Source organism: Eriocheir sinensis, chromosome 25, assembly GCF_024679095.1.
Source record: "Eriocheir sinensis breed Jianghai 21 chromosome 25, ASM2467909v1, whole genome shotgun sequence".
Lineage (NCBI taxonomy): Eukaryota > Metazoa > Arthropoda > Malacostraca > Decapoda > Varunidae > Eriocheir > Eriocheir sinensis.
In genome coordinates, this window is record NC_066533.1 from 6,922,281 (window position 1) to 6,948,126 (window position 25,846).

The 25,846-nt window shown below is 43.0% G+C and overlaps 1 protein-coding gene across 16 annotated transcripts in view; it reads left to right on the top strand.

Annotated features, from left to right (window-relative positions):
- Positions 1–19,825, top strand: part of LOC127003266 (microtubule-associated serine/threonine-protein kinase 3-like) — a 196,103-nt gene extending 176,278 nt beyond the window's left edge. For 7 of the 16 annotated variants that reach the window (XM_050869692.1, XM_050869696.1, XM_050869700.1 and 4 more), the window contains 13 exons: positions 104–402; positions 686–909; positions 1,342–1,554; positions 1,886–2,238; positions 2,371–2,525; positions 2,786–2,952; positions 3,101–3,268; positions 4,463–4,653; positions 4,999–5,231; positions 5,421–5,601; positions 8,333–8,484; positions 10,578–10,643; positions 16,128–19,825. In XM_050869692.1, the coding sequence (XP_050725649.1) occupies positions 104–402; positions 686–909; positions 1,342–1,554; positions 1,886–2,238; positions 2,371–2,525; positions 2,786–2,952; positions 3,101–3,268; positions 4,463–4,653; positions 4,999–5,231; positions 5,421–5,601; positions 8,333–8,484; positions 10,578–10,643; positions 16,128–17,324 (3,599 nt within the window). In that variant the 3' untranslated portion in view covers positions 17,325–19,825. The remainder of the gene's footprint in view (positions 1–103; positions 403–685; positions 910–1,341; positions 1,555–1,885; positions 2,239–2,370; positions 2,526–2,785; positions 2,953–3,100; positions 3,269–4,462; positions 4,654–4,998; positions 5,232–5,420; positions 5,602–8,332; positions 8,485–10,577; positions 10,644–16,127) is intronic. The other 9 variants (XM_050869695.1, XM_050869697.1, XM_050869707.1 and 6 more) reach the window with 6 other exon arrangements.
- Positions 19,826–25,846: the final 6,021 nt, after the last annotated feature.

Consider the following 25,846-nt stretch of genomic DNA (forward strand, 5'->3'; position numbering starts at 1 on the left):
GTGCTAATATCCAAGAATTTTTCTGGGAATCCTCAGCTTTTTGTTTATGTTTGTGGAAGCAGATCTACTGTGGACTCAGCTTACAAGGAATGACTGTTTTCAGAGTTGAGTGATGACCTGGCAGCAGACGGGGATGCTGAGGACAGCACTGGCAGCGGGACGAGTGCTGCTAGTGGCGCCACCTCCCGGAAGACCTCCAACTCAGAGTACTCACCGGGCCAGTCTTCCACACACTCCTCCAGCCCCCCCTCCAAGACCACCCCAAAGGAGGAGGAGTACGAGAACATCAAGTTGATTTCCAATGGAGCATATGGCGCCGTCTACCTCGTCCGCCACAAAGTCAACAAGGAGCGCTTCGCCATGAAGAAGATCAGCAAGCACAACCTAATGCTGCGCAACCAGGTAACCCAGCTGAGCGGCCTGCACACACACAAAACTTTCTACATACTTATTTCCATTCTCTGTACAGACTGTACTTGAGAGTAACAGGTCTGAAGATTAAACATGAAAACTTATAATGGCATTGGGTCTGATTATGTCCAGCTGCAAAGGGAGATGAACTACTAAGGAAATCTCCATCTATATGATAAGAGTTAGAGTATCCTTGAAGAGTTGTTGTCACTTTAAGGAATGACAATCAAACTGGACAGCATCTCAGTACCTCAGTCTCTTCTTGTGTCTTCAGGTGGAACAGGTGTTTAATGAGCGGGACATCATGAGCTTCACCGACAACCCGTTCGTAGTGTCGATGATCTGCAGCTTTGAGACCAAGAAGCACCTGTGTCTGGTGATGGAGTACGTGGAGGGCGGGGACTGCGCCACGCTCCTCAAGAACATGGGTCCCCTGCCCCCAGACATGGCCAGGTTCTACTTTGCTGAGACTGTGCTGGCAGTTGAATATTTGCACAGGTTGGTCCAGGGGCTTTGCACTTCACCTACTTGTTTATCTTTTTCAGCCAAGGAAGCAGATCAAGAGTTAAAAATATAGGAAAAAAGCCAGCAAAGCACTGCTCCCACAAAAGAGGACGGGAAAGTAGGTCCAAGAATATGGTCAGATTAGGCTTGAAGATCTCTTGATGTTCCCTTCTTGAAATTATTCGTCACAGGAAGGAGGAAATACAGACAGAAGAAGGCTGTTCCTCAGTTTATTGGCAAAAGAGATGAAAGAATGAAGATATTGGTTAACTGTTGCATCAGGAATTTGTACATTATCATCATCATCAGCCATTACTAGTTCACTGCAGGACAAAGACCTTATCCAACATTCCCCACCTCGCTCTGTCTTGTGTTAGTGTGACCCTCCATACAGACCTGAATACTGACAGCTTTTATTCCCTGCAGTTACGGTATTGTCCACCGTGACCTGAAGCCGGACAACCTCCTGATCACTGCACTCGGCCACATCAAGCTGACGGACTTTGGCCTCAGCAAGATGGGTCTCATGTCTCTTGCCACCAACCTCTACGAAGGTTACATTGACAAGGAGACGCGGCAGTTCTCAGACAAGCAGGTGTTCGGCACCCCGGAATACATTGCTCCAGAGGTTATTTTAAGGTGGGTCTCCGGTACACACGACTTATTCAGTCTTACTTTATTAGCCAAGTATTTGAGAGCATTACTTCTGGTTTATCGATGAGTGCTTTTGTTTGGAGTTTGGTGAGCCCTAGAAATAGTTTGACAAATAGTTTACTAAGATTTAGTATAATGGAATTCACTTTATTCTCTAAATTAAGGTTAGAGAATGGAAAAATACCATTGAAGTTTTACTGATTTTTGCAATAAAATCTGACAAAAAAGTACACTGTTGAGAAAATCCTCTTCATTTTCATCCATCTTTATCATACACAATTAAGCAGTAACATTGTGAACTTTCTTCCCGTCCCAGGCAGGGGTACGGCAAGCCGGTGGATTGGTGGGCAATGGGCGTCATCCTTTACGAGTTCCTGATTGGGTGCGTCCCATTCTTTGGGGAAACCCCAGAGGAACTCTTTGCCCACACTGTGAACGATGACATAGAGTGGCCCAGTGAGGAGGAGTGGCCGGTGCTGGAGGATGCCAAGGACCTGATCATGTCACTGCTCCACCACGCGCCCCTGGATCGCCTTGGCACGGTGGGCGGCGCCATGGAGGTGAAGGAACACATATTTTTCCTCCCCATTGACTGGGACTCTTTGTTGAGGCAGAAAGCAGAGTTTGTACCCCAGCTGGATAATGAAGAGGACACCAGCTACTTTGACAGTGAGTAAAAACAACATTTTGTAAGCCTTTGTGTCATTCTTTTCATCTCCTTCACAGGAACATAAAAAAACAAACAAAAAAGATCAAAGTGTGCGATTTTCAACACCTTTTAATATTCACTTGTACTCACAGCTCGGTTAGATCGGTACAACCACGAGCTGGAGGAAGACAGTGAAGAAGGTGGAGAGGGAGGGGCGTTCCCTTCCTTCTCGTCATACTCTCCAAGGTACCACAAGATCACGTCATCACATTCTGCAGACGTGCCACAGCTAGACACCAGCTTCCAGGTAATAACAAATGATCTATCACTACCTGTAACCCATAGCACACCTTTTTCTAACTTCATGAGTCAGTGAGTAGTATTTCCAGTTCAGCAATAATATCTTCTACCCTTCTTTATCTATCCTAATCTTTTTATTTCTTTGATTCAGTTGGTGTTTCGTGAAGCAGGAATCTTGAAAAACCAACTTAAATTAATCACTAAACCAGGAGTTAATTTTTCAATCATGAGGCGTGTTGTTTTTATGATGTGTGTTTTGCTATACAGACCGAGGCATCGAGTGATGGAGGACGGGACAATAATGACACTCGAGGCTCAGTGTCACGTGGGGACTCTGGACACAGCGACCAATCAGAGTCCTCACGGTCCACCCTCGAATCCTCCACAAACACCCCAGACACCGAGAACCAGGACCTTCCCGCGACCCCTGACGTGTGAGTCATGCTTTCCTTGGCCGAGGTGGTGCATCTCGCTTCCCTCTGTGTTCTGTGTTAAACTGAATCATGTTTTCCTTGAGTTTCTTTGATTTCTTTTCGTCCATGTTGAGCTGCTGTAAAAACGTGCTGTGTGCTCCATCATTAGGACTGGTGGTAAGCTAGAGGGAGGGCCAGTGTGTCAGAGCACCCCAGAGTCCTCACAGACTGAGAGCGAGGATGTGTCTCCCCAAGTCCAGAGAAGAAGACGGCTCCACTCTCACTCTAGAGACTCTCTGCCAAGATTCTCTATATCTGGAGAAGAAGACTGGCTAAGGTATGAAGTAACATTTAGAGTGTAGAAGAGAGAGCACCATGAGGAAGTGGATCAGTCAGCACCGACAACACGTCTTGGGGTTTCTTCTCCTTGGCCTTGGCTCCCTCACTCTTGGGATGGGACTGGGAGGAACCCCTTAGCTAGGTTGCCGCTGTGGAATTACATCCTGTATTCCCATTGCGGCATAGAGCAATATCACATTACCACTTTAAGTCTGCATGTCTAATTTTTAAGTTTAGTTGTGTAGTTTTCAATTTATGCCTCCTAATGCTTCATAATTGGTGTTTTGGAGTTGCTTAGAAGTTTCTTTTTAAGCTGAATGTGGTTTCTTATCATATTCCAATATATTTCTTTTTGAAGATATTAATTGCTCTTTGTAGTGTAATAATGTTTTTATAAGGATATTTGCCTGGTCTGCACATACCATCTGTATCAGTCTACACACACACACACACACACACACACACACACACACACACACACCGTGGCGCAACTAGTAGAACTCTACGCTGCCAGGCTTCACGGTCTGACAGGGAGGCGGTTCGAGCCCGCTCAGGCTGGATTCTTTCTGTTGACTAGGAGTGGTTACTGTCTCCCCTTGAGCAAGGGGGATGGGGGGGGGGGGGGGGTGAGGTCCTGGCAATACCCATAAATCGACGATAAAGAGCACTTGCTCATGTCGGGAGGGTACCTGCTGGCAATTATGAGTCCAACACGTGATCAGGCCGTGGTGAATTACACACACACACACACACACACACACACACACACACACACACACACACACACACATGTATACATACACAGATAAGGTTTGTCCACAGAGGTTTTGAGTGGGTGGGCAGTGAGAGAACCTCTGGGTGAAGGAAGTTTAAACAATGAGGAGGCTTAACTGAAATCCTGAGAAAAAGAGTCCCTAAAAGATGTTAAATGTATACCTTTGCAAAGATGCATTTACCTCTGGATTAGCCTGGAGTCAGAGGTGGCGGTCATAAAATGTAGCTATCCGCAACTGTAATATAGACTGAATTGCAGTAGACAGAGACTACATAGCTTCAATCTTGTATATCTTATCTAGGTATACACACTTGCACTCATCTCCCAAATCAACTATGCACAAAACAATTATCATCATACTGTCACTCTACCACCTCCATCACATTGAATAAGTTCAGCATTTAATTGAAGGTCAAGTTTATTCCTTTCAAGCATGGAGAGCAGCAGCCTCCGGGAGCTGTCCCCGGTGGACGAGCGTCCGGGGTCCTCAGAGAGACTGTCAATGCCGCGGGTCAATGTGCCGCCCTCGTCCCCTGCGCTGAAGCACAGGACGAGGCAGGTGATCAAGAGTGCCTCAGCCTCAGGACTCTCTCTCATGATTCCCACAGGTAAGACAACAACAAGGTGTGATGGGCTTGTAGTGAGGGAAGGAATGAGAGGAACAATTAGTGTAGTTAGGAAGTAAGTGAAGCATGTCCAAAACAATTAAGAGCATGAAATATCTGAAACATTGGCCCTTGAGGGAGCTCTGAGCTCTAAATAGTAGGAAGGTAAAGGAGACATAAGATTAAGATAGATGCATCACAAAACATGCACCACAAGCACTAGGCATCAAACCCAAGCCTTGAGAAGTGGTGCAGTGTACCAATCACATCTTTTAACAGCATCATCAATTTTCAGAAAATATTTTAAGCTATGTCAGCACATACTCATATGTCTTGGTGTTGCCACAGCTCTCTCCTTCCCTACAGACGACAGCTCTCCACAACCCATCCAGTCCCCGGGTGGCTCCAGCACGGCCTCCTCCAGGGATGCCTCTCCCTCCAGGGAAATTTCTCCTCTCGTCAACTCCCTGAAACCTCCCACCATCATCCGCCGGGGCCCACAAGGCTTCGGCTTCACTATCCGAGCCATCAGGGTCTACTTCGGGGACTCTGACTACTACACTGTTCATCACTTGGTCATGGTGAGTCCTCACAGGGTGGTGGAAAGGACTGCAACAATGGGGACATAAATATCATCTTGCATGAAACAAGTCATTAGAGATTGGGACTTCGTATATTAACAATTAGTAGTGTTGAATTGCAAGGGATATGCTAGACTACTATGACTGATTATTTTCACAACATCACATGACACACTTCCTCTTCCCCAGGATGTTGACCAGAGGAGTCCAGCTTTTGAGGCTGGCCTGCGTCCTGGTGACCTAATAACCCACATCAACGGGGAGCCAATCCAGGGCATGTTCCACACCCATGTGGTCACCCTCCTCATGGGCTCCACTGACCACGTGTCCCTCCGCTCCATGCCCCTCGACCAGACCTCCATCAGGGCAGGTGGGTCATGCTGAGTCACACCACAGTGGCCACCCTTCCTGGGGAACAGACATACCTGGTTCTGTGCCTTGCTGTTTTTATTCAGTTTATCATCCATCAGTTTCTTTCAAACAGAATGAAAGTTAACATTTCCTTTTGACATATTCCAGTTCCTTCCTGGCATTTTCTTTCTTCTCATTCCCTTTAGATTCCCATCTCTCGCTTATTCTTACTTTTGCTACCACCACAAAGTGCTTGGAACTGTTGAACATTCCTCTCACCACATTTGCATGAATTACATCCTGCTTCAACCTATTATCCACAGCTGTATAATCTCAAGCTCCTTTTATTCTTGCTTGCCCAGTATACCTGTGGATCAACTTGTACTGAAAGAAGGTATTTGACTGGAACAAACCCCCCAGTGCAACTATCCACAAGGTGTTGCCCATTCCTATTCACTCCATCAACATCTAACATCTCAGCATAACCCCAAATATTCCTCCTTCTAATTTTCACATTTATATTCTCTAACACAAATACTCTTCCCTCATTCCCAAAGGTTTTCATACACTACCTTAAATCCTTCCAAAATCTTTTCATCTCAGTCTTGTCTGTCTTTCCCCTGTTGTTCACTGGAGCATAATCCATTCACCCACACATACTTGACAGTATTTGTCACCCATCAATCCATACTATCTTTGATCCACACTATCCACTCTTGCTCATATTTGTAGGGATACCAATATCGCACACCCTTCCATTTTATAATTTTATTCTATATATCTATATCTCCGACGCCCTGCTCCCTCACGGGAACTTCCCTCTTGGGGATAGCCACGGCAGAAGTGTCTCCATCTCTCCCTGTTCTGCCACTCCCTCTCAGCACATTCAATCCTGCTACTTCCAACTCTCTCGCTCCAACACTCACTCACCCTATTGATCCACTTCACAGGTGGCCTTCCCCTCCCTCAATCCTTCCCTCATACATTCTCTTCACAAATTCATTCTCCTTCATTCTCATCACATGCCCAAACAATCTCGGCGCATCATGCTTCACCCATTTTTAATGAAGAGATTTTCTATTCTCTTTTTCTATTACTCTCTCGGTCCCACATGTCCTCTGCATGTATCGAAAAACACGAGAAATTAATCACAACAAGGAGAGGGTATTCCCTGGCTGCCTGGGATTGAACTCGCGACCAGCGTGACAGGAGAGCCACTCCGTACCGAGTCGGCCAAAGAGGTACCCCATTCACTGAATGGGTTATGGGAGGCTCGCTAATCAGGCCGTCGCCGCACTACACATTCCACCACTCCACAATCCACTCCTTTTGCTGTCATAGCCACACCAAACCTCTCATACATGCTTTCATTACTTTCTCCATCCCATCCAGACACCACATGCATCTCTTATACAACTCATTTCCACTGCATGTATTATCGAATGCTGTGCTGTATTCCATGTCCATGACTGATGCATACGACAGAGTTGGCAGGATAATACTGTTCCTTATTCCCCTCTTTACCTCCATTCTCACACTTCTTCCTCTCATAACTCGCTCCAATGCACCTACTACCTGTCTGCCCTTCACTGCTCTTTCCCCCACCTCACCTTCCAAACTTCCATGCTTGCATAAAACTGTCCCTAAATGTTTGAACTCAATCACCTCCTCCATTCTCTCTTCCCCCAGCCTTATCCTACATTTCATTGTGCTCTCTGTTCTAACTCGTATGCCTTTGTAAAATCAATGGTCTGCTCTCTTACCCTCTCAAATACCATCCTTACTCTTTCCACCATTCACTTTCAGCTTTCCATTCTTACATACCATTTCAAACTCTTCTACTATCCTCTGCAGTGTCCCCTCATTCTCTGCCAACAGTATTGTATCGTCTGCAAACAAGCCTGCCACCAATGACTCCTCTGTACCTCATTTCAACTTTGGACCTAGCTCCCCCACTCTTAAGCTTTCACTTTTCTCATACAACCATCCATGTACACATTAAAAAGCCATGGTGACATCACACACCCCTGTCTCACACCCACACCAATCTCAAAACTCACTCAACTCACCATTTATGTGTACAGAGGCACTCACATCTTTATAGAAGGATCGGATTCTCTCCAGCAAACACCCTCCCATACCATATATCGTTAGAAGTTCCCATAAACCCTTTCTGTCAACCCTGTCATATGCCTTCTCTAGGTCCATGAAAGCAGCAAACAGCGTCCTATCCTTCTCTAGTTACTTTTCAACAATTATTTTCAGTGCAAATATTTCATCTTCACAACCCCTCCTTTTCCTAAAAAAACATTGTTCATTGCCTACACTTCTGTTATTTTCTTCATCCTCTCATTTAAAACTTCCATACCGGTACTCCTTTCCTGCCACACTGAGTAAACTTATTCCCCTGTAATTATTGCAGTCACTTCTGCTTCCTTTTCCTTTGTACAATAGCACAACAATAGCCCTTCTCCAGTCTTCTGGCACCTCACTCTGTTCCATGCTAGGTTACACATCCATAGCACCCATTCTACAACTTATCCATCCTCCATACTTCAGCATTTCTGCTGTTATGCCATCAGCTCCAGGGGCCTTTCCTACTTTTACCTTCTTCATTGCCTGCTTGATCTCACCTCTTTCCACCTCCCCTTGTGGATCTAGCTACCCTACATTGATCTTTATTCCTACACTCAATTCCCTATATATTTTATGGTTAAAGAAACACATAATATATTTACTTTTGCATGCAGGTGGCCGAAAGAGAAATCCGGGAGCTTCCAAGCTGGCCAAGCGACTGCCAGCAGCCAAACAGAGGCGCTCCAAGAAAGAGTCAGACAAGAGACGGAAAACTTCTCTCTTCCGGAAGGTGTCCAACAAGAGGGTGTCCGCGGAAATTCAGCAGGTAAGGACTGTCACATATACCCAAGGGATACTCACTCATTGTGGAGTTGTCTCTCTGTAAGGACTTCAGGTCATACTTTGGTATGATTTGCTTATTATACAATGTGGCATGCAAGTTAACCTGACAAAGGATCACCACAATGTACCCCTGGTCATAGAGTAAAGGAAGGTACAGATACACAAGTAAATAAAAGAGTTCAAACTTTACTGTCCATCAGAAGAAGATGGGTCACAGATCTGCCCCACAGTGTTCATTGACTGAATAAAGAGTCAAATGAAAACAAGACAGCTTGAGTGTAATTCAAAGTCTGTTTACTAATACTTTGAACCCGCTCAGGCCGGATTATTTCTGTTGACTAGGAGTGGTTACTGTCACCCCTTGAGCAAGGGGGATGGGGTGTGTGGTGTGTGAGGTCCTGGCAGTACCAAGGGATCAACTATAAAAGAGCACTTGCTCATGTCGGGAGGGTACCTGCTGGCGATTGTGAATCCAACTCGTGATCAGGCCGTGGTGAATTACACACACACACACACACACACACACACACACACACACACACACACACACACACACACACACACACACACACACACACACACACACACACTTGACATTCTGAGCCAGCACAGTACATGGTCAGAAGACTGGAACCTTATTCTGGAAAGGAGTAAAAGGATGATCAAATTTATATACCCAACCCTGGACCTCCATTACCTTGAAAGTATGCATTGCTGTTTGTACCCCCAAATAGCAACTGAAAAAGTAACTGCTTCATGATGCTGATTCACAACTCAGCCAAGGCCCCACAAAATGCATTGTCAAGGTTGACTTGTGTGCCATGTTACTTAGGTTGACTTAATGCACAATAAGAAAGTCAGGGTACACAATAAACAAAGTATAAATTAAAGGCATGGGTTAATGGCATTAATATCAACTAACAACAAGGTCTTCTTTTTCATAAAGTACATTAAAAGTTGCGTGCAGCTTCAAGTGTTGCCGATTTTTAAATAATTATTAGAAAGTTATCTCAGGATAGAAAGTACGTAATTTTTTTCATAGCATTTTCCTTAATACAATTGACATGATGTGTATGAACATGTAGGGCCAAAGATGTTCAGTGCTAGTTTTGTGATAATTTCCACTTCAGTTTTCCTTCATCTTCCAACCCCCATAGCACCATCTGTAGGTGTCAGCATAAATGTGGAGTCTTGCCCCTCGCTGTCTGCGCTTCAGTGGACTGATTCCCAGTTTTCTAATTATTACTTAGTGCATACATAGTGTTTCAAATGACAGAATACCCCATTTAGATGTTTTGCACTTCTATTGAAAAGTGTTATTAACAAAGTATGCAATCTGAAATGGCTTCTTTTTAGTCAGATGGATGAGAGCTTACACATTTTTGTGTATTATGGGCTTGTCTTGTAGTTTCCATCACTTCTAAAATATGCCATCAACATGAGCTCTTTGCAAATTCTTCATCTGAAAACTGAACTTCTCCCACCACGTCACTGCCACCCAGCTTAAAATTTTTATTTATTTATTTATTTATTTATTTATTTATTTATTTATTTTTTTTTTTTTTTGCAATTATCACGTTCCCTTATGATCACTCAGGGAGCTGAAGGGTATCCAGTAGTATAGTAAAAAAATGAGTTCAGGTTTAAATTTACTTGTAGCTACTGTATCACATTTGTAGAAGTGACACTTATTCATCTTTCTCTTGACTTTTTTGAGTTACTAAGAGTATACTGTTAGGATGACAATGTTACTTATGCAATGCAGCAAAGCCTCACTTTAACTCCATCAAACTGTAAAGTGATGAAGCTTCAGTTTCTTGCCTTGCAGTCAAATGTAAATTTTGAGTTACTTTAATTTAGGATAACATTATATCCCAAGTTATATGCAACAAATATTGAATGGATTGCAGCAAAAAAGGCAGGTTGATGGAGTTATTTGGGCCCCAATGCAGTTCTGTGAGGCTTGTTAAGGTGAGGCATTGCTGCCCCAGACACTGGTGTATCACTGACAGCAGGAAGCTACTGGGTCGGTGGTCACTGGGAGTCTTTTGACCATTTCACTCGTTTCTTTTGCAGCTGAGTACCCCTCAGTCGGCTCCTGTTTTATCTCCTGATTTTGTGCCTCAGTTCTCAACCACTTTGGTACGATGTTGTGCTTTTCATGCAGCAATAGCCCTATTACCACTACTACTACTGCTCTCACTACTATTAGTTTTGTTGCTTGTGTTCCTCTATTTTGTACAGGGTTTTGTTTCCTTTACCCCCTACTTCTCCCTCAACTCAACAGTCAGGAGTGTTGACCAGCCACACCTCACAATTTTCCTCTTTTACTTATCACCAGTGAACCACATTTATAGATGTAACTATGTCCTGTGTTGGGTCCTGGCCATAGCTAGAACAGCAGCCCCTCAATGTAGTCCCTGGGGAGGCAAGGGGGCTATTATTAGTGCTACTAGTTTCTCCTTAGTAAGATATTAGTACCAAATCTCATATCCTTAAGTATGGGTCTGGTGTAGAAGATTTGCGCATGGGAAGGTGAAGTGAGTGTCTCAAAGAGAGTTGTCGTGACTTTTAGTTGTCATTTATCAAGACCGACACTAAAAATCGGAAAAAATTCATTTCAAGGTATGGCAAAACAATAAACTAGAATTTTTATCAGTATGTTAGCAACCACCAGTGATTGTTTTAACCACTGTTGTGGCGTATGTGAGCACTATGCCATATATGTAATTTCTGTTATGTGGTGAGAGACACCCATCACCTAACTGGCAACACAGATGTTTCATGTGCTGCTGATAACATGCTTCAACCATTACTTCAACACCAATTGAAGAACACCCACGGATCACCAGGAAGTTTCATTATTGGGAAAAGCATCTGTAAATTTATTAAGGAGACAGCTTTGATGAAGGTGTGGGCTATAATTAGAGTAGAAAAATTAAGGGTTTCTGTGGCTGTGTTTTATCATTTTTCAGGAATAACTTTTTAACAAAGCATTGGATGGGGATAATAATTTGGCAAAGTTTGTTTCATACCTTGCCCTATTTTTGTCACTGATTTAATAACTACATGTGGATAATTAAGGCACTTACAAGAGAGGATAAACATAACTGGCGCCACTATAAATATTGCCTGCGCCATGACGGGCTTGGGTTGAACCATCAGGCCCCTGAAGAAAACCTACCGGCTTTTATATATATATATATATATATATATATATATATATATATATATATATATATATATATATATATATATATATATATATATATATATATATATATATATATATATATATATTGTGTCTGGCATAACGATAGCTGACCAGCTGTGGCCATAGCCGCAGGGGTATTGGGTCTCTCGACAAGCAGACTGGCAGGTTGATTCAGTGACTGGAGGGCTAAATTAGGGCTCTGAGCAGTTTTGGTTATGGAAATGGGGAAAAAAAGATTAAAAGATAAAGCAGATGTGGCAGGGCCCAGGGCACCTGACATCTTGCAGCCCACCCATGCCAGCGCACAACATGACTAGTCACCTCACGTTTGGCGAAAATAGGACAAGGTCTGAAACATGCTGTGGCAAATTATCATCCTTATCTGACTGACACTTTCTTAAAAAGGTATTCCTAAAAAAATGATGTAACACAACCTCTGAAACCCATAGTAACCAGCCAAAAGAATAAGCTGCAATGACCTCATCCACATGATTAATCTATAAAACTACAGCAGTTATGTAGGCACTTGTTTGGGCAGAGAAAGGGAGAGAATTATAGTCCATTCCTTTAAGTTGGATCCCTAGCAGGGTAAGGACGCTGCTGATTGGCTGTTGGCGGGCGAGGTGTCTGATGCCTCTTGCCAAACACAATTATTGTGTAGGTTCAGAAAGTATAGCTTGCTTTCTTAGCTCATCTCTTACACAAGATAGGTAGACTAGGCTGATGTCATTGGATTCAGCAGTAATTGTACGCTATAACAATTTTCCAAACTAAGGTATGTCAGATAATAACATTTAATACTAAGCTTATACTACTTTTTACAATTTTTTTTTTTTGTCTCTTATATTGCACTTTGCCTAAAATCTTAAGTAACACCATATACTCAGGAGGATATTTTACTCTATGTACAAAAACAAACATTTATTCTGAAATTGATTTCATAATTGCAAATATCAATTAGTAAAATGTGGTATAAACATTAAATGTTTTTCTGTTTGAATCAATGCTTAATTGAATGATGTCAACAAAATTTTCCTATCTTGTGTAAGAAATGAGCAAGGTAATGTGATTATTTTCTGAACCTCTGCTTGTGTTGGGCAATGGAGACCTGCCTGCCAATAGCCAATAAACAGTCTTTACTTAATCAGCTGGGAGCTAGAGTTAACAGTGTACAATGGAATGACATCACATGGAAGTTAGGATAGATGGTATATCTTATTACCCTCACAGATTAAAGACTAAGTGATTTTGAGGAAAACTTTCGAAGAATGATCAAGGAAATACACAGTGTATCTGCAAATAAATATATAGAAAATGTAGGTAATGTTTAGATAGTAAGACAACTTATGATGCTTGGCAATGAAATTGAGGAATACATCTGTCCCCCCCATATTCGCAGATTTCCTGTTCCCGGCTTCACACACTTGCAGATTTCCTCCAAAATGCACACATGTAACTCGAAAGGAATTTTTGTGACACCACTCCAAACAGGGGGCTTCGTGGTGCAGTGCAGTGGTTAGCACACTCGGCTCACAACCAAGAGAGCCCGGGTTCGATTCCCGAGCGAAGTTGAAAAAATTTGGGTGGCTTTTCCGATACCCTATGCCCCTGTCCACCCAGCAGTGAATGGGTACCAGGTATTAATCAGGGGTTGTGTCCCATCTCCTGGGATCTGTTCCCTTCTATTTATTCCTTCCCCTTCTGTCCCTCTCCGGCATATGACCACAGATGTTGTGCCGACAAAATGAAACTTTCTTTTCCACTCCAAACATTTCTGGCCCACGGACAATTCAGCTGTTCCTGAGGAAGGATGATGCATGCGTAAAGCAACATAAAATATCATCAGCTATACATATTGTACAGTAATTTATGTAAACTTCTTACAAACACAGTCATCGAAATCTCAACACAAAATCTCCGCCACTTTCTTTTTAACTTATGGTGCTTGAGCTTATCACACCATGCAAATTATTTACTATTGAATGCTTCTTTTTTTTAAGAAATCAGGTAATAAAAACTGCATCACAACTGCAAGCATCTTTTCAGCTGATAAAAGAAACAAACAGGTGTGTTGGCCGTAGGGCTGGGCAGGCACTGGTGCCGGTCAAGATACTACACATGCAACACAGTAATGTGGTCATCAAACTTGCATGCATTAGTATTATGTATGCATATATGATGAGGCGTCAGTACCAAGAATACTGAATACTGCACTGGCAGCACCCACCGGTCCCGGTACTGAGCAGTCTGGTACCATTATTGTGTTGTGTAGCCGGCACTGTTAGCACCAGTACCTGCCACTGACATGCCTCATTGTTTCCCTTTATCAGCTGAACAGATGCTTGTAGTTAAGATGCAGTTTTTATTACTAGTTTCATATTTTTATTACTGATTTTTTTTATTGAAAGAATTCATCAGTAAATCATTTGCACAGTATGATATGCTGAAGCACCTTACGTTGAAAAAAAAAGTGGTGCAAACTTTGTGGTGAGTACCCAACACTTAAGTGACTTTTGATTACTATGTATTTGTGAGAAGTTTATGTGAAATACAGTAGCATAGTTATAGTATGTATAACTTGAATAATAATACTTATGATATTTTATGGTGCTGCATGCATGTATACATTGTCCTTTCTTTAGGGAAAGCTGTACCGTACTGTAAATTTTTAAGAGTGGCACCTTCCTTTGTGCATTTTGGTGGAAATCTGCAAAGCTACAAGCATTGAATTCACCAATATAGGGGGAAAGGTGTACAGATATCTAAGACAAACGATGCAAAACTAACAAATTAAATCAGGAAGAGGATAGGAACGGGATAGAATACACTTTGGTAAGCTTATCAATATCATGAATAGCAACCTGACATTCTCCCTGAGCTGCAGAGAAAAATGTTTTATCAGCATGTCCTTTTAGTCTTAACATAGGGTAAAAAAAAATTGTCGCCTTACAAAAAGGTTTAGAGATAATCCGAGAAGTGTACTAAGAGGAACAGGCAGAAAAATGCAGATGTAACATGGAGAAATAGGAAGCAAGAGCATTAGACAAGAGGTTGAAGATATTTTAACTACTCTTCAGAATAAGAAATAGACTTTGGCATGTTATAACAGATAGACCCATGTAAAAGAGTGACAACCCAGGAATGGTAGAAGTCAGGGCAGACAGAATCAGGTGGAGATAATAAATTCAAGCATTTGATCAAGCAGGAGATGGAGTACACTAACATCAGACTGAAGGAGTGGAAAATATTGGGGATAGCCTTTGTCCAGCAATGTATAGTGAGTAGTAATGACTGCTGTTGGGGACCATCATAAACATGCCAGAGGTAAACCAGTAGCAACAGAAGCCCAAAATTTATCTCAGTCTTAAAACACTTGACAGAGAGGAAGTATTAGTTAATTCTCACACACTTAACATGTCAGAAAGGAACTATTGGTTAACATTAACAAAGGAAGACCTTGAATTGCTGGATCTAACATCTCATTATATTTACTGAGAATAGTCATTGAAAATCAATTTGAATAATTCACTTCACAGGGTGGGCATTTTCTAAACTGCTAAATCTGAGGGGAGGCTGAGGCATTTCCAGTGGGGCCGTGTTCCCCTTTGATGGCAGGCTTGGCATGTGTGTACATGCACGCACACCAGGATAATTTGTTGAAACTGAAAATGAGCTTAGTTTTTAGCTAAATAACTTATTTTATAATGCTACTTAAATGGCTTTTTACTCAATTTGAAAAACTAGCCTAAAATCAGACACCTGAGCACACTGATTACCATTCCATCATAATGCCTTGTGGCAGCCTAAGTGAAGTAGGAGGACCGCACCTTAGTGTTGGGGTAGTGGTGTATTGGTCTGTGTGTGGCGGCGGGATGGTGTCACCTCTGTTGTGGCCAGGCTGTAGTGGGACAGTGTGGCGCATCCCCCGCACACCGTGCATCTCAGTGTTGCTCTTCCATCCTCCTGTAAATAATGTACATTTCAGCTTGTGTATGGTGTAGTCTTTTTGTTGTGTTAATATAGTCCTCAGTGTACAGCTTAGTCCCTAGAGTAGAGTACACAGGGAAACTCTGTCTCCATAGAGTCAATACAAACGTGTGTACATTGTAAACTCTATGAGAAGAGAATCAATTGTATACTGTGTATGCATGATATAGAGTTAAAATGTGTAACTACAATAAATTACATATCATCAACTAAATAGAAAAATTAATGCACAAACTAATATTGTCAAAAATATGTAATGGTCATGTAAGTCACAAAGTTTTCCATAACTATGATTAAATTATGTTTATAATACATTGGGAAATTTGCTTTGAGCTTAAATGAAATTGCTTCAGACATAAAGGCAAATCTTTTTCTTGTGTGAGTGTGTAGTGTTGGTGTGTTGACGTGTTGTTCTGCCCCCACAGCTTGCCGCCTCAGGGTCACCTCCCATGTTGACAAACAGCCGAAGTTTCCAGTCCCTCAACCGCTCGGTTTCCTCCCAGGACAGCATTCCCAGCTCTCCCACGCGCTGCAAATCGCCCCATTCACCCCCAACGGCCCGGCTCTTCTCACCCTCAGTGGAGCAAGTTCAGTCTCCCCTTAACTCCTCTGGTTCCTCTTCCCCAACATCATCAGTGCCCAACTCCCCAGCAGGGTCCTCCACCCTGCACCAGCGCCCATCATCTCTGCACGTCGTCAACCACAAGGTGACGAATGTAAAGAGCTTTCGCTCCCCGAACAGGCGGAAGTCAGTGGGCCACATCCCTCTCTCTCCACTGGCACGCACCCCCTCGCCCTCCCCCCTGCCAGCCTCTCCCACACGGTCCCCGTCACCACTGGTCCATCACCACAACCATCACCACCATCACCACTACCACCACCACTGCCCTGGGTCCTCCAACACCACACAGACTTATTCACCCGGCTCCTCCCTCACTCCCGGCCCGGCCTCCAAGAAGTGCCTTGGCCGTCCCAAGAGTGCCGAGCCAGGCTCACCACTGCTGCGCCGCGCCCTCTCCCCCGACCGCCTCCACCCACGGTCTGCTGAGGGCAAGGGTGCAGCCACCATCAGTCCCTTGGCAACCCCCTCCCCTCCCAAGCTGACCAGCAATCCCCCCAGACTGACTATCACCAGTCAGTCTCCATCAAGCTATGAGACGCCCAGCGTGCTGCGCACCAGTGCCCCGACGATGCTTTCACAGCGCTTTAGTGGTGCAGTCAGCCTCCCGCCAGCACTGTCCACCAGCCCTCTGGAGGAAGCCCCTGAGGAACTGGATTCTCCAGAGCGTCAGGAAGCATCCCGGACAAGTTTTTGTGAGAGCCCCCAGAGCGGGCAGAGTAACTCACCACTTACAGGGACCAGCTCAGAGGCCACTCCCGGGCCTGGCAAGGAGGGCCGACCCAACACTTCTACCCAGGTTGGTGGGCACAGCTCCACCATGGAGAAAAAGGCCAGCAAGGAGCAGCACACAGAGGGGAAGGAGAAAGGCCGGAGTGACAGCCGCGGCCGCAGGGACACGAGGGACCTGCGGCGCGAGGACAGCAAGCGCGAGTCACGCCGCACAGCCCAGGAAAAGAGGGAGTTATTCAAGGCTGGCAAGGAAAAGGAGGGCACCTCCTAGGGTTGGCCCCCCGCTGGCCCCCCTGCACCCACGAATGGCACCAACACGTGCTTGCAGCACTTGTGTGTCTTCTGGGCGGGGCCGCGGCACTCTATCTCTGGTAACAAGTAAGGAGACTGTTGCAGCTTGTGATGATTTCTTCCTTTCCACTCTTTGACAGGTGTTGCTATACTTATCAAGTAGCAGAGCTACTGAAATCATTCCTGGTAAATTGTTGGTTTGTGTTGTGTGGAGTTGTTGTGATGCCACAAGGTCTGGTTGTGTTACTACCATTGTGATATTACAGAGACCACGAGTCTTATCTTGCGTGTCTATCTCAGTCACCGATACGTAGGCACCAAAACCTTGGGTCCCTGTCATTTTGTAAATAATTCATTGTAATGTGTTTCCTTAATCTCAAAGATTTTTATGTTTTTACTTACTGTTTAAAGTTGTCTGTGTTATAACTGCATATATATATATATATATATATATATATATATATATATATATATATATATATATATATATATATATATATATATATATATATATATATATATATATATATATATATATATATATATATATATATATATATATATATATATACACACACACACACACACATACATACATACGTACATACATACATACTCATTTAATGAAGCTCATGGAGTTCTCTAGTGTTGTATATATTTTGTCCCTCATTGTCATGTTGCTGTACAACCTCACAGTTACCATGTTGGAGCCATCAGGTGGATTTAAGGGATTGGACACTTGCCATTTCCACTCTTCCTCCCTCAGGTTGCAGGGGCAATCCTAAAAGAAATTGTTGATGGCTGTGGTTTTGGTTAAGCTCTTGGTGATGTGTTCTGCTTGTGTTTCCTTGCTGTAAAAGATGTCATGATGTGTACTTAAGGTAAAGATAATAGTTTTAATTTGTATTACATTTGTGAAGTCACCACTAGTGTATATGCAGACACACTACTTGGACTTACATAGAAACTGATTAGGCTCTTAGTTTGTATGGTGAGACACCATTGGCATTTTGTATGTCAGTCAATAGTTGCTTGAAGTTCTTTAGTATTAGTTCAAAGTTCATAGATTTGATGAATTATAGTCATATTTTCTCTTCAAAAGGTGATGTGCTCTAGGACTTCAGCCGTCTCCTTCAGTGTGGGTTACCCAGCAGACTTTCATGTTAATTCCAAGACTTCTTGTAACAAGACACTTAAATGTTGTTCTTATGGACATAATATTGATGCTTCCTTTATGCATTTGTCACGCAAGACCAAACTGATGGTCTGGTAATGTTTGAAGCTTCTCCATAGTTGTAACTTGTCAGTTTTCTCATTAGGTAGCAGTGAGGAAAATTTGTAAACTAGGAAACATTTGTAATTAAAAGAAAAAAAATTATGATTTTCAATGTATAGTGTCTGTAGTTTACAAATTACTCTTTAATTATTATTTTCCAAGATGTGGTTAGTCAGTATGTTTAGCCTGCTGTCGTGCTTCACCAGAGCTGCCAGGGACCAGTGGCATGCCACCTCCTGCTGGGGAACACTTCATCGAGGTCTTCCTTTTTGCCTCCAGACTCGGAGTGCCTCGCCATGACTTCCCCAAACATGCAGGGGAGAAAACAATGAACCAAACTTACTTTTAGTCAATGAACTGTCATGACTGTTTCTCTGCTACCAGGGGGAGGGCTGGCTGGCCGGTGCCCCCGCTGTGCCGGGCGCCTGGTGGAGACCCTTTGGTTCACCTCGCAGTGTTTTAGTTTCATCCTCCACTTGAGGCTCGGTGTTTCTTCAGTTTCTGGAATTGTATTTTGTATTACTTGATTGTTCTGCTTAAAGGATTCTTCAAAAGTTAGAACTTTCCTTATATATAGCGAGAAAAGTTTCATCATAATCGAATCTGAAAACTTGCAAAATGCAGTGATGAACCCACATGTTGAAGGAATCCTGAATTCTTGATAACTTTTATATTCGCATGATTTCTAGTTTCTTTTACTCTGTTCATTGTGTCAAGGTTTCCAAGAACAACTGAGGAATTTTGGTGGGCAGCCAAATTGAACAGAATTTGCAATACATTTCAATCCAATCATAATCCATCCTCAACACTGCAATAGATATAGCATGTGTAATGCCAAAATGTTAAAGGAAAATGACCTGATGTCAAGATATTGAAACTATATTTTTTGTACTAAAAGAGACCCAAGATAAATTGTTGCTAATTTTAAATCAATAATTTGGTGAATAAACTTGGTGAAAATATGTAACATGACAGAGGAAAGATATTTGTTCAAAGCTTCTTTTGTACCAGACTGTGTGCATCTTCCAGATATGGCCTGAGGAGTCCTGTATTGTAACTTAATATTTGTAAGGCTCCTGCATCGCATCACAGGCAGACGAGGACTGACCGGAGTGCCATTTTCATATCCAACATGGTTGCTACGTCGTCACATCCCATGTTTTCTAGATAAGTGACTAGAAAAAATAAATGTCTTAGATTTCCAACTTGGTGTTTCATTCTCAACCCAAGTCTTTCAAAGCATGGAGATGATGGACACTGGTATAGATGAATGCTGACAAGAACTGTTAATGTGGTAAGTGCTAGAGGCGGGGCTGCATCACCTACCCCTTCTTAGGGAAAAGTTCAGACAGCCTAGCAGATTCAACTACACTTTGATGCACATGTAAGGGAGAAAGAAGAGGTGAATACAACAGCAAAGACTAGGTCTGTAACATTATGTGTCAGATAGAGCATCATCATTGAGGCCGGTTTGAGTGACAGGGTGAGGGCAAGGCAAGGCAGGGTGCAGGGTGCACTTTGTAAAAATTCTTAGAAATCAATTTTTTAATAGAAAAATTATGAGAGGAAGGATATCAAAGGGAATCAAGCTGTTATACATTAAGGGTGTCTTCATATGCATGACAGGAACCAGCAGTAAATAATAAATGCAGGCCCTGCTCAGTGTGATGGAGTCTCATTACTGAAAAAAAAGCATGTATGAATTTACGGAGTTCATGACTGTGATGACTCCTCAGGTTCTGGTTCAATTATGATAACCTTCAAATAGAGGACAGAGAAAAACAAATAGTAAATATCAGGAAAGGAATACACTTCTATGATAAATAGTCTCATTACTGAAAAATGGTCATCAATTTTAAGGATACAACTCTGATGGTTGTTGAAGTTATAATTAGATCAGGTTATGAGAAAACTAAGCAGGGCTGAAGATACCTACGAAAGACAAGGCAAGTTGAACAATGATGCTTGAATCAGTCCCCCGACAGGCATCTCTAAAAACAGTTAATACTATGTACACTTAAGAAAATTAATACAAACAGACCTTTCATATGTACTGGGTTGATAGTGAAATGCTGTGCAGAGTTTTGAAATAAAGTTGGACTGAACAAATGATAACAAATATTGTGAGAAGTATGCATGTAGACACGAGAGCAAGATACAGACTAGGAAACACTGGATACAAATGGGATGAGGAGCGAGAGAAGAGTTAGGCAAGGATTCTGTGTCATCATACCTACTCATACACGAAAGAACTGGCAGTCACGACGAGAAGAATGAATGCACAAGTAAGAGTTGGTAGTGACAAGATATGTATGATGGTATGCAGATATGATAAAGTTTGGAGCGAGTCAGCAGAAGAGCTCCAAAGCTTTATAAATGGAGAGAGACTTTGGCATGAGATTTAGCAATGAGGGAAGAACCTATAATAATATGAAACAGGTCAGAGGATGAGAGGCATGGTACTTGAGGACTAGGAGAGGTGACTTGAAGCAGCCATGATGGTGTGGATGAGCCTGAGTGGTTGTGAGAAAGCAAAAAATGAAAGTATTAGTCTGGTGGGTTGGCAACCTAGGGAATAGTGTAGATGAAAGCCTACAAGTTTGATGTGTAGTGAGAAAAATGTAGAAGTGTGGCACTTCCTCTATATAATATCATGCATGGATGGATTGAATGTGATGGATTGAAAAGAAAAGATGGTGGAGAAATTGGAAGCGTGGCAAAATGGAAGAGCAAGAATGCCACTGAATGCATGAAGGTGTGTAGCAATAGATGCCCTGACAGGTGGTAAGGGATGGAGCACATTTAAGGAAAGACAGGTTAACTGACCCTGAGATTCAAAGTAGGACTGGAACGAATGGAGGCTGCAAGTGTAGTAAGTTAACTAGTAATCTGCCAGATGTGGAAATCCACCAAAAATCCAGCGTAAAGTTTATCTCCTTCCTGGCTTAGATGAATCTCTCATGCATTAAGGAATGAGCATCAAAGTATGCCAGATATGTGACACGACCGAGAGATGGTGAAACAGTGGAGTGTGTGACAATGGAATGTGAGGAGTATGACAGAGAAAGTGAAATATTAGAATGGAAATTAATGAAGTAGTTGACAAAACAGGGAGGGAATGGATGGTGTTGCTGCTAGGGCTGAGTGGCGAGAGAGATGAAAGATGATTTCTGCTGCGAAAGATTTCTCAGAGGGAAAGTTACCAGGTGTGAACCTGGACTGCTCAGGTCTCTGTAACTTCAGCAGTGAGCTGCAAATTGGCATGAGAAATATATCGGCAGGCAACATGCTTGGTGTGCTGACCAGTGTAATACCACAGTACGTAGTTGATGCATTCCTGACAGTCCCCTTTCCCCTTCCAGATATGAACATCCAGTCCATCTTTCCAGTCAGGAGGAATGGTACCAGACTGGTATACGGCAGTCAAGACCACATGCAACCCATGGATGTACTTACAGCTTTGAACAGCTCCTCAAAGATGTAGCAAACACCAGTTGCCTTCCCACTTTTCAACCAACCTCTGGGTGGGGGGTTTATCAATGGGTATATTAGGATCCACTATTTGTAATCCAGTGGTTGAGAGCTGCCTACTCAGACAGTCTGGCGAGTACAACTGCTCAAAGTAATACTCGGCTCAACGAACCTTCAGCCCATCCATGTCTATTACAAGGCAACCTGTTCGTACAGCACTAACCTGAAAGGGAGGCTCAGAGCAGAGCTTATTCAGGGCTCAGAAAGCAGGTCTCTTTGACCTTGTGAATTCTTAAATGCACACCTCTGCAGCTTGGAGAGTTTCAAGTTTGAGCACAGGTTATCCCACATCTAGAGGGTCCTTAAGGGTGCTGAGCACAATCGACAGGTTTGAGACTGTCATCACATATTCATGGGCACACATCGAGTTTTAAGTTTCTGAAGATGAAACACTGCATTTACATCTTGAGAAATCTTTCCGACCTGCCATGAAGCTTAAGTGTACAGACAACAGATATATAATCACTTGCAAAAAACTCTGCACTAAAAAAAAAGAAACTGCAGTTCTGAAGGATCCTCTAACGAGTGCTTATGAGGATGTGGTCAACAAGAGGCTCAGGAAGTTTTAGGTGCCCACAAGCAGAACTTTGAAATGGGTTACCCCGGACTTGGTTCTATGGGCGGGTGCCATATTTACACCGCCGAGACCATATCCCTCTTTAAGGATATAAGGATCCTGAAGGCTTTGTCCTGCCTCTGTCATAGACTGCTTGCTTGCATGATGCAATGCATTTGAAGGGTCCATTGCATAGTTAGGCCCCCGGTAGAACTGGACTGGGGTTGTAACCAGCGCCTTGATTCTGCTGGCCTCTAACTTTTATTCTGAGCCAAGAGGAGGTAAGGGTTTTATGAGGAAACGTTAGAAGTCCCACCCTAACCAATTCTAATGCAGGGCCGGGCTGACCCTAGCAGTGGGAAGATACACAGAACCCCTGAGAGGATAGAATCTCTTGTGAGAGGAAAACAGAATAGTGTAAAAATAAGTGAGAAATAATTGATTAAAAAGTTCCAAAAGAGGGTTATCAAAAAAGGGTTGGCCTCGCCAAGAAAGCCTACCGGCGCCATAGGCGGAAACGTAAAAAAAGAAAAAAAAAATAGTGATGAAATTAAACGTTTAAATTAAGAAGGGCACGAGACGACAGACATTAGAACCCCCGGGAAGTTACCTGTGTCATGCCGCGGGGTGTTAGAGATGATGATGATGGGAATTATCAAACAAGTTACAAACAAATAGTAAATTATATAACAAAAGATACTAGTCTCCTAAATATAGTCCGAACCGAAGGACACACACACACACACACACACGCACACACACACACACACACACATACACACACACACATGACATACGAGGAAAGACTAAAGGAAATGGAATTACCAACACAAGAACAAAGAAGAGAAAGGGAGACCTAATACAAATCTACAAATTATTGAGCAAAATGGAAGAAGTAGGCTACGAGGAATTACTACTAAAAGAAGAAATTACCACCAGGAACACAAGAGGAGTCATAGTAAAAAATTGAGGAAGGGAAGATGCTTGAGAGACATAAAGTAATATAGCTTCCCGCAAAGAAATATAGAGGTTTGGAACAGACCAAGTGAGGATGTAGTATCGGCGAGAAGTGTGCAAAGCTTTAAGGAAAAGTTGGATAAATTTAGATACGGAGACTAGGTAAATACAACTAGGTATACACACACACACACACACACACACACACACACACACACACACACACACACACACACACACAAGAAATCTGCAATTACAATTTTAAACTTTACTTTAGTGCTCTTAGTTTCCAAATCCTAAAAGTGTTGGACTAACACATTTCTCTCAAGATCTTCAGATGCAACAAGCCCACACACACACACACACACACACACACACACACACTTCCATCGTCCCCCCCCACCCACCCACACATCCACAAACTTGCAATCAGCACAGTCTTATCGCTCCCGACCTCACAAGATTCATCGTATTTAATTTGCCTCACCGGATAATGACCCACACATTAGCACACACCGCTCCTAAACGCAAACACCGCCTGCCCTTATCTCACCCCGGGTCAGCAGGTTATCATTGGCGTGCTTAATGAAGTGGAGAATCGCTATCTGGTGGTCCCGGGAAAGCTGGCAATTTGTAGCCTTTAAGAGCAAACTCTCCTTTCGGGAATTAGTAAGTTACCGGACGCACACTTATTACATTCTGATGCAGCTTTGTGTTCTCTTTGTGTTCCCGGTTATCAAAAGCTCCCGAACGTTACATTTATTACATTCTACCGCAGGTTTTTCCCTTTGTGTTCTCTTAAGTGTTCTTTGTGTTCTCTTGAGTATTACAAAGCCTTTTTTTTGTTTTTGTTTTTTTACGTTTCTGCCTATGGCGCCGGACACCGGTAGCCTGGTGGTCAGCCCCAGCCCGTTATGGTGCAGGCGAATGTTTATCGTGGCGCCATCTTGCTTGGCTCATGTTGCACCCCGGAGCTCATCTTTGATATCTTTAGAGCAGGGGGTTCCCAACCTGGGGTACATGTACCCCCAGTGGTACATTTACACTTTTCAGGGGGTACATTGGGTCCGAGAGAATAACCACTACTGTACAATACATCTGCATTCAAATTACACAATGTCGTTTTTTTTTTTTTTAATTTCCTCATTTTAGTAAGCAAAACTGTTATTTAAATTATATCATCAGTCTACACATACAGATTTCATTATAAAATAATATAAAAATATTAAAATTTCATCGTTTTTTATCCTTAATTTTTAGGGGTACACGGGAACCTATAAAAATGCCCAAGGGGTACAGAGGAACAAAATGGTTGGGAACCCCTGCTTTAGAGGGAGAATATAAAGTTCGGGTTGATAGGTGGTCTTCAAAACAGCATGTGGGTAGTTTTAGGCCACTCGGCGGTGGCTGAAAAAGCCCAGCTGTGGCGGCGGGCGGGGCGAGAACGTACATTTGTTACATTCTAACGCAAGTCTTTCGTGCTCTTAGTGTTCTTTGTGTTCTCTCGGGTATTGAAAGCCTCCAAACGAACACTTATTACATTCTAACGCGTCTTTTCCTTTGCGTTCAAGTTAACCTTTGCGAACTTTCAAATCCATTCGCTAACTGGTGGTCCTGGGAAGACAAGCAATTTGTAATCTTTTAGTAAACGTCTCCTCTCAAGTATTATTCAGCTTCCGAACGTACATTTACTACATTCTAACTGAAGTCTTTCCCTTTGTGCTCAAGTTAACCTTTGCGGACTTTCAAATCCAGAAGCCCATTTGCAGCTGAGATGACGGGCCGTAAACCTTGAATCGAACGAGGTAGAGAGGATGGGATGGGCAGGCGAGGCGTGTGAAAGGTTAAGAGGAGGGTGGAGGAGGGAAGGGATGTGGAAGGGGGATGAGTAGAGAGAGGGTGGTGAAGTAGGTGTCCGGGTTGAGATGTTTGTGGAGGGGAAAGGCAAAGGTGAGGAGGTATAGAGAGAGAGGGAAGAGTGGTAGGAAGAAAGGGTGGAAGGAAGGAATACAGAAAATGCTAGAGACAGGGTGTGTGGAGAGGTGTAGGGAGAGGGTAAAAGGACTGTTTGGGTTTGGGTATTTGTGAAGGTGTATAAAAGATGCAGCGAGGTAGGAATGGGGGGTAGATGGAGGGGTGGCCGGTATAATAAAGTCACAGGAAAAAAAGTCACAGAAAAAAA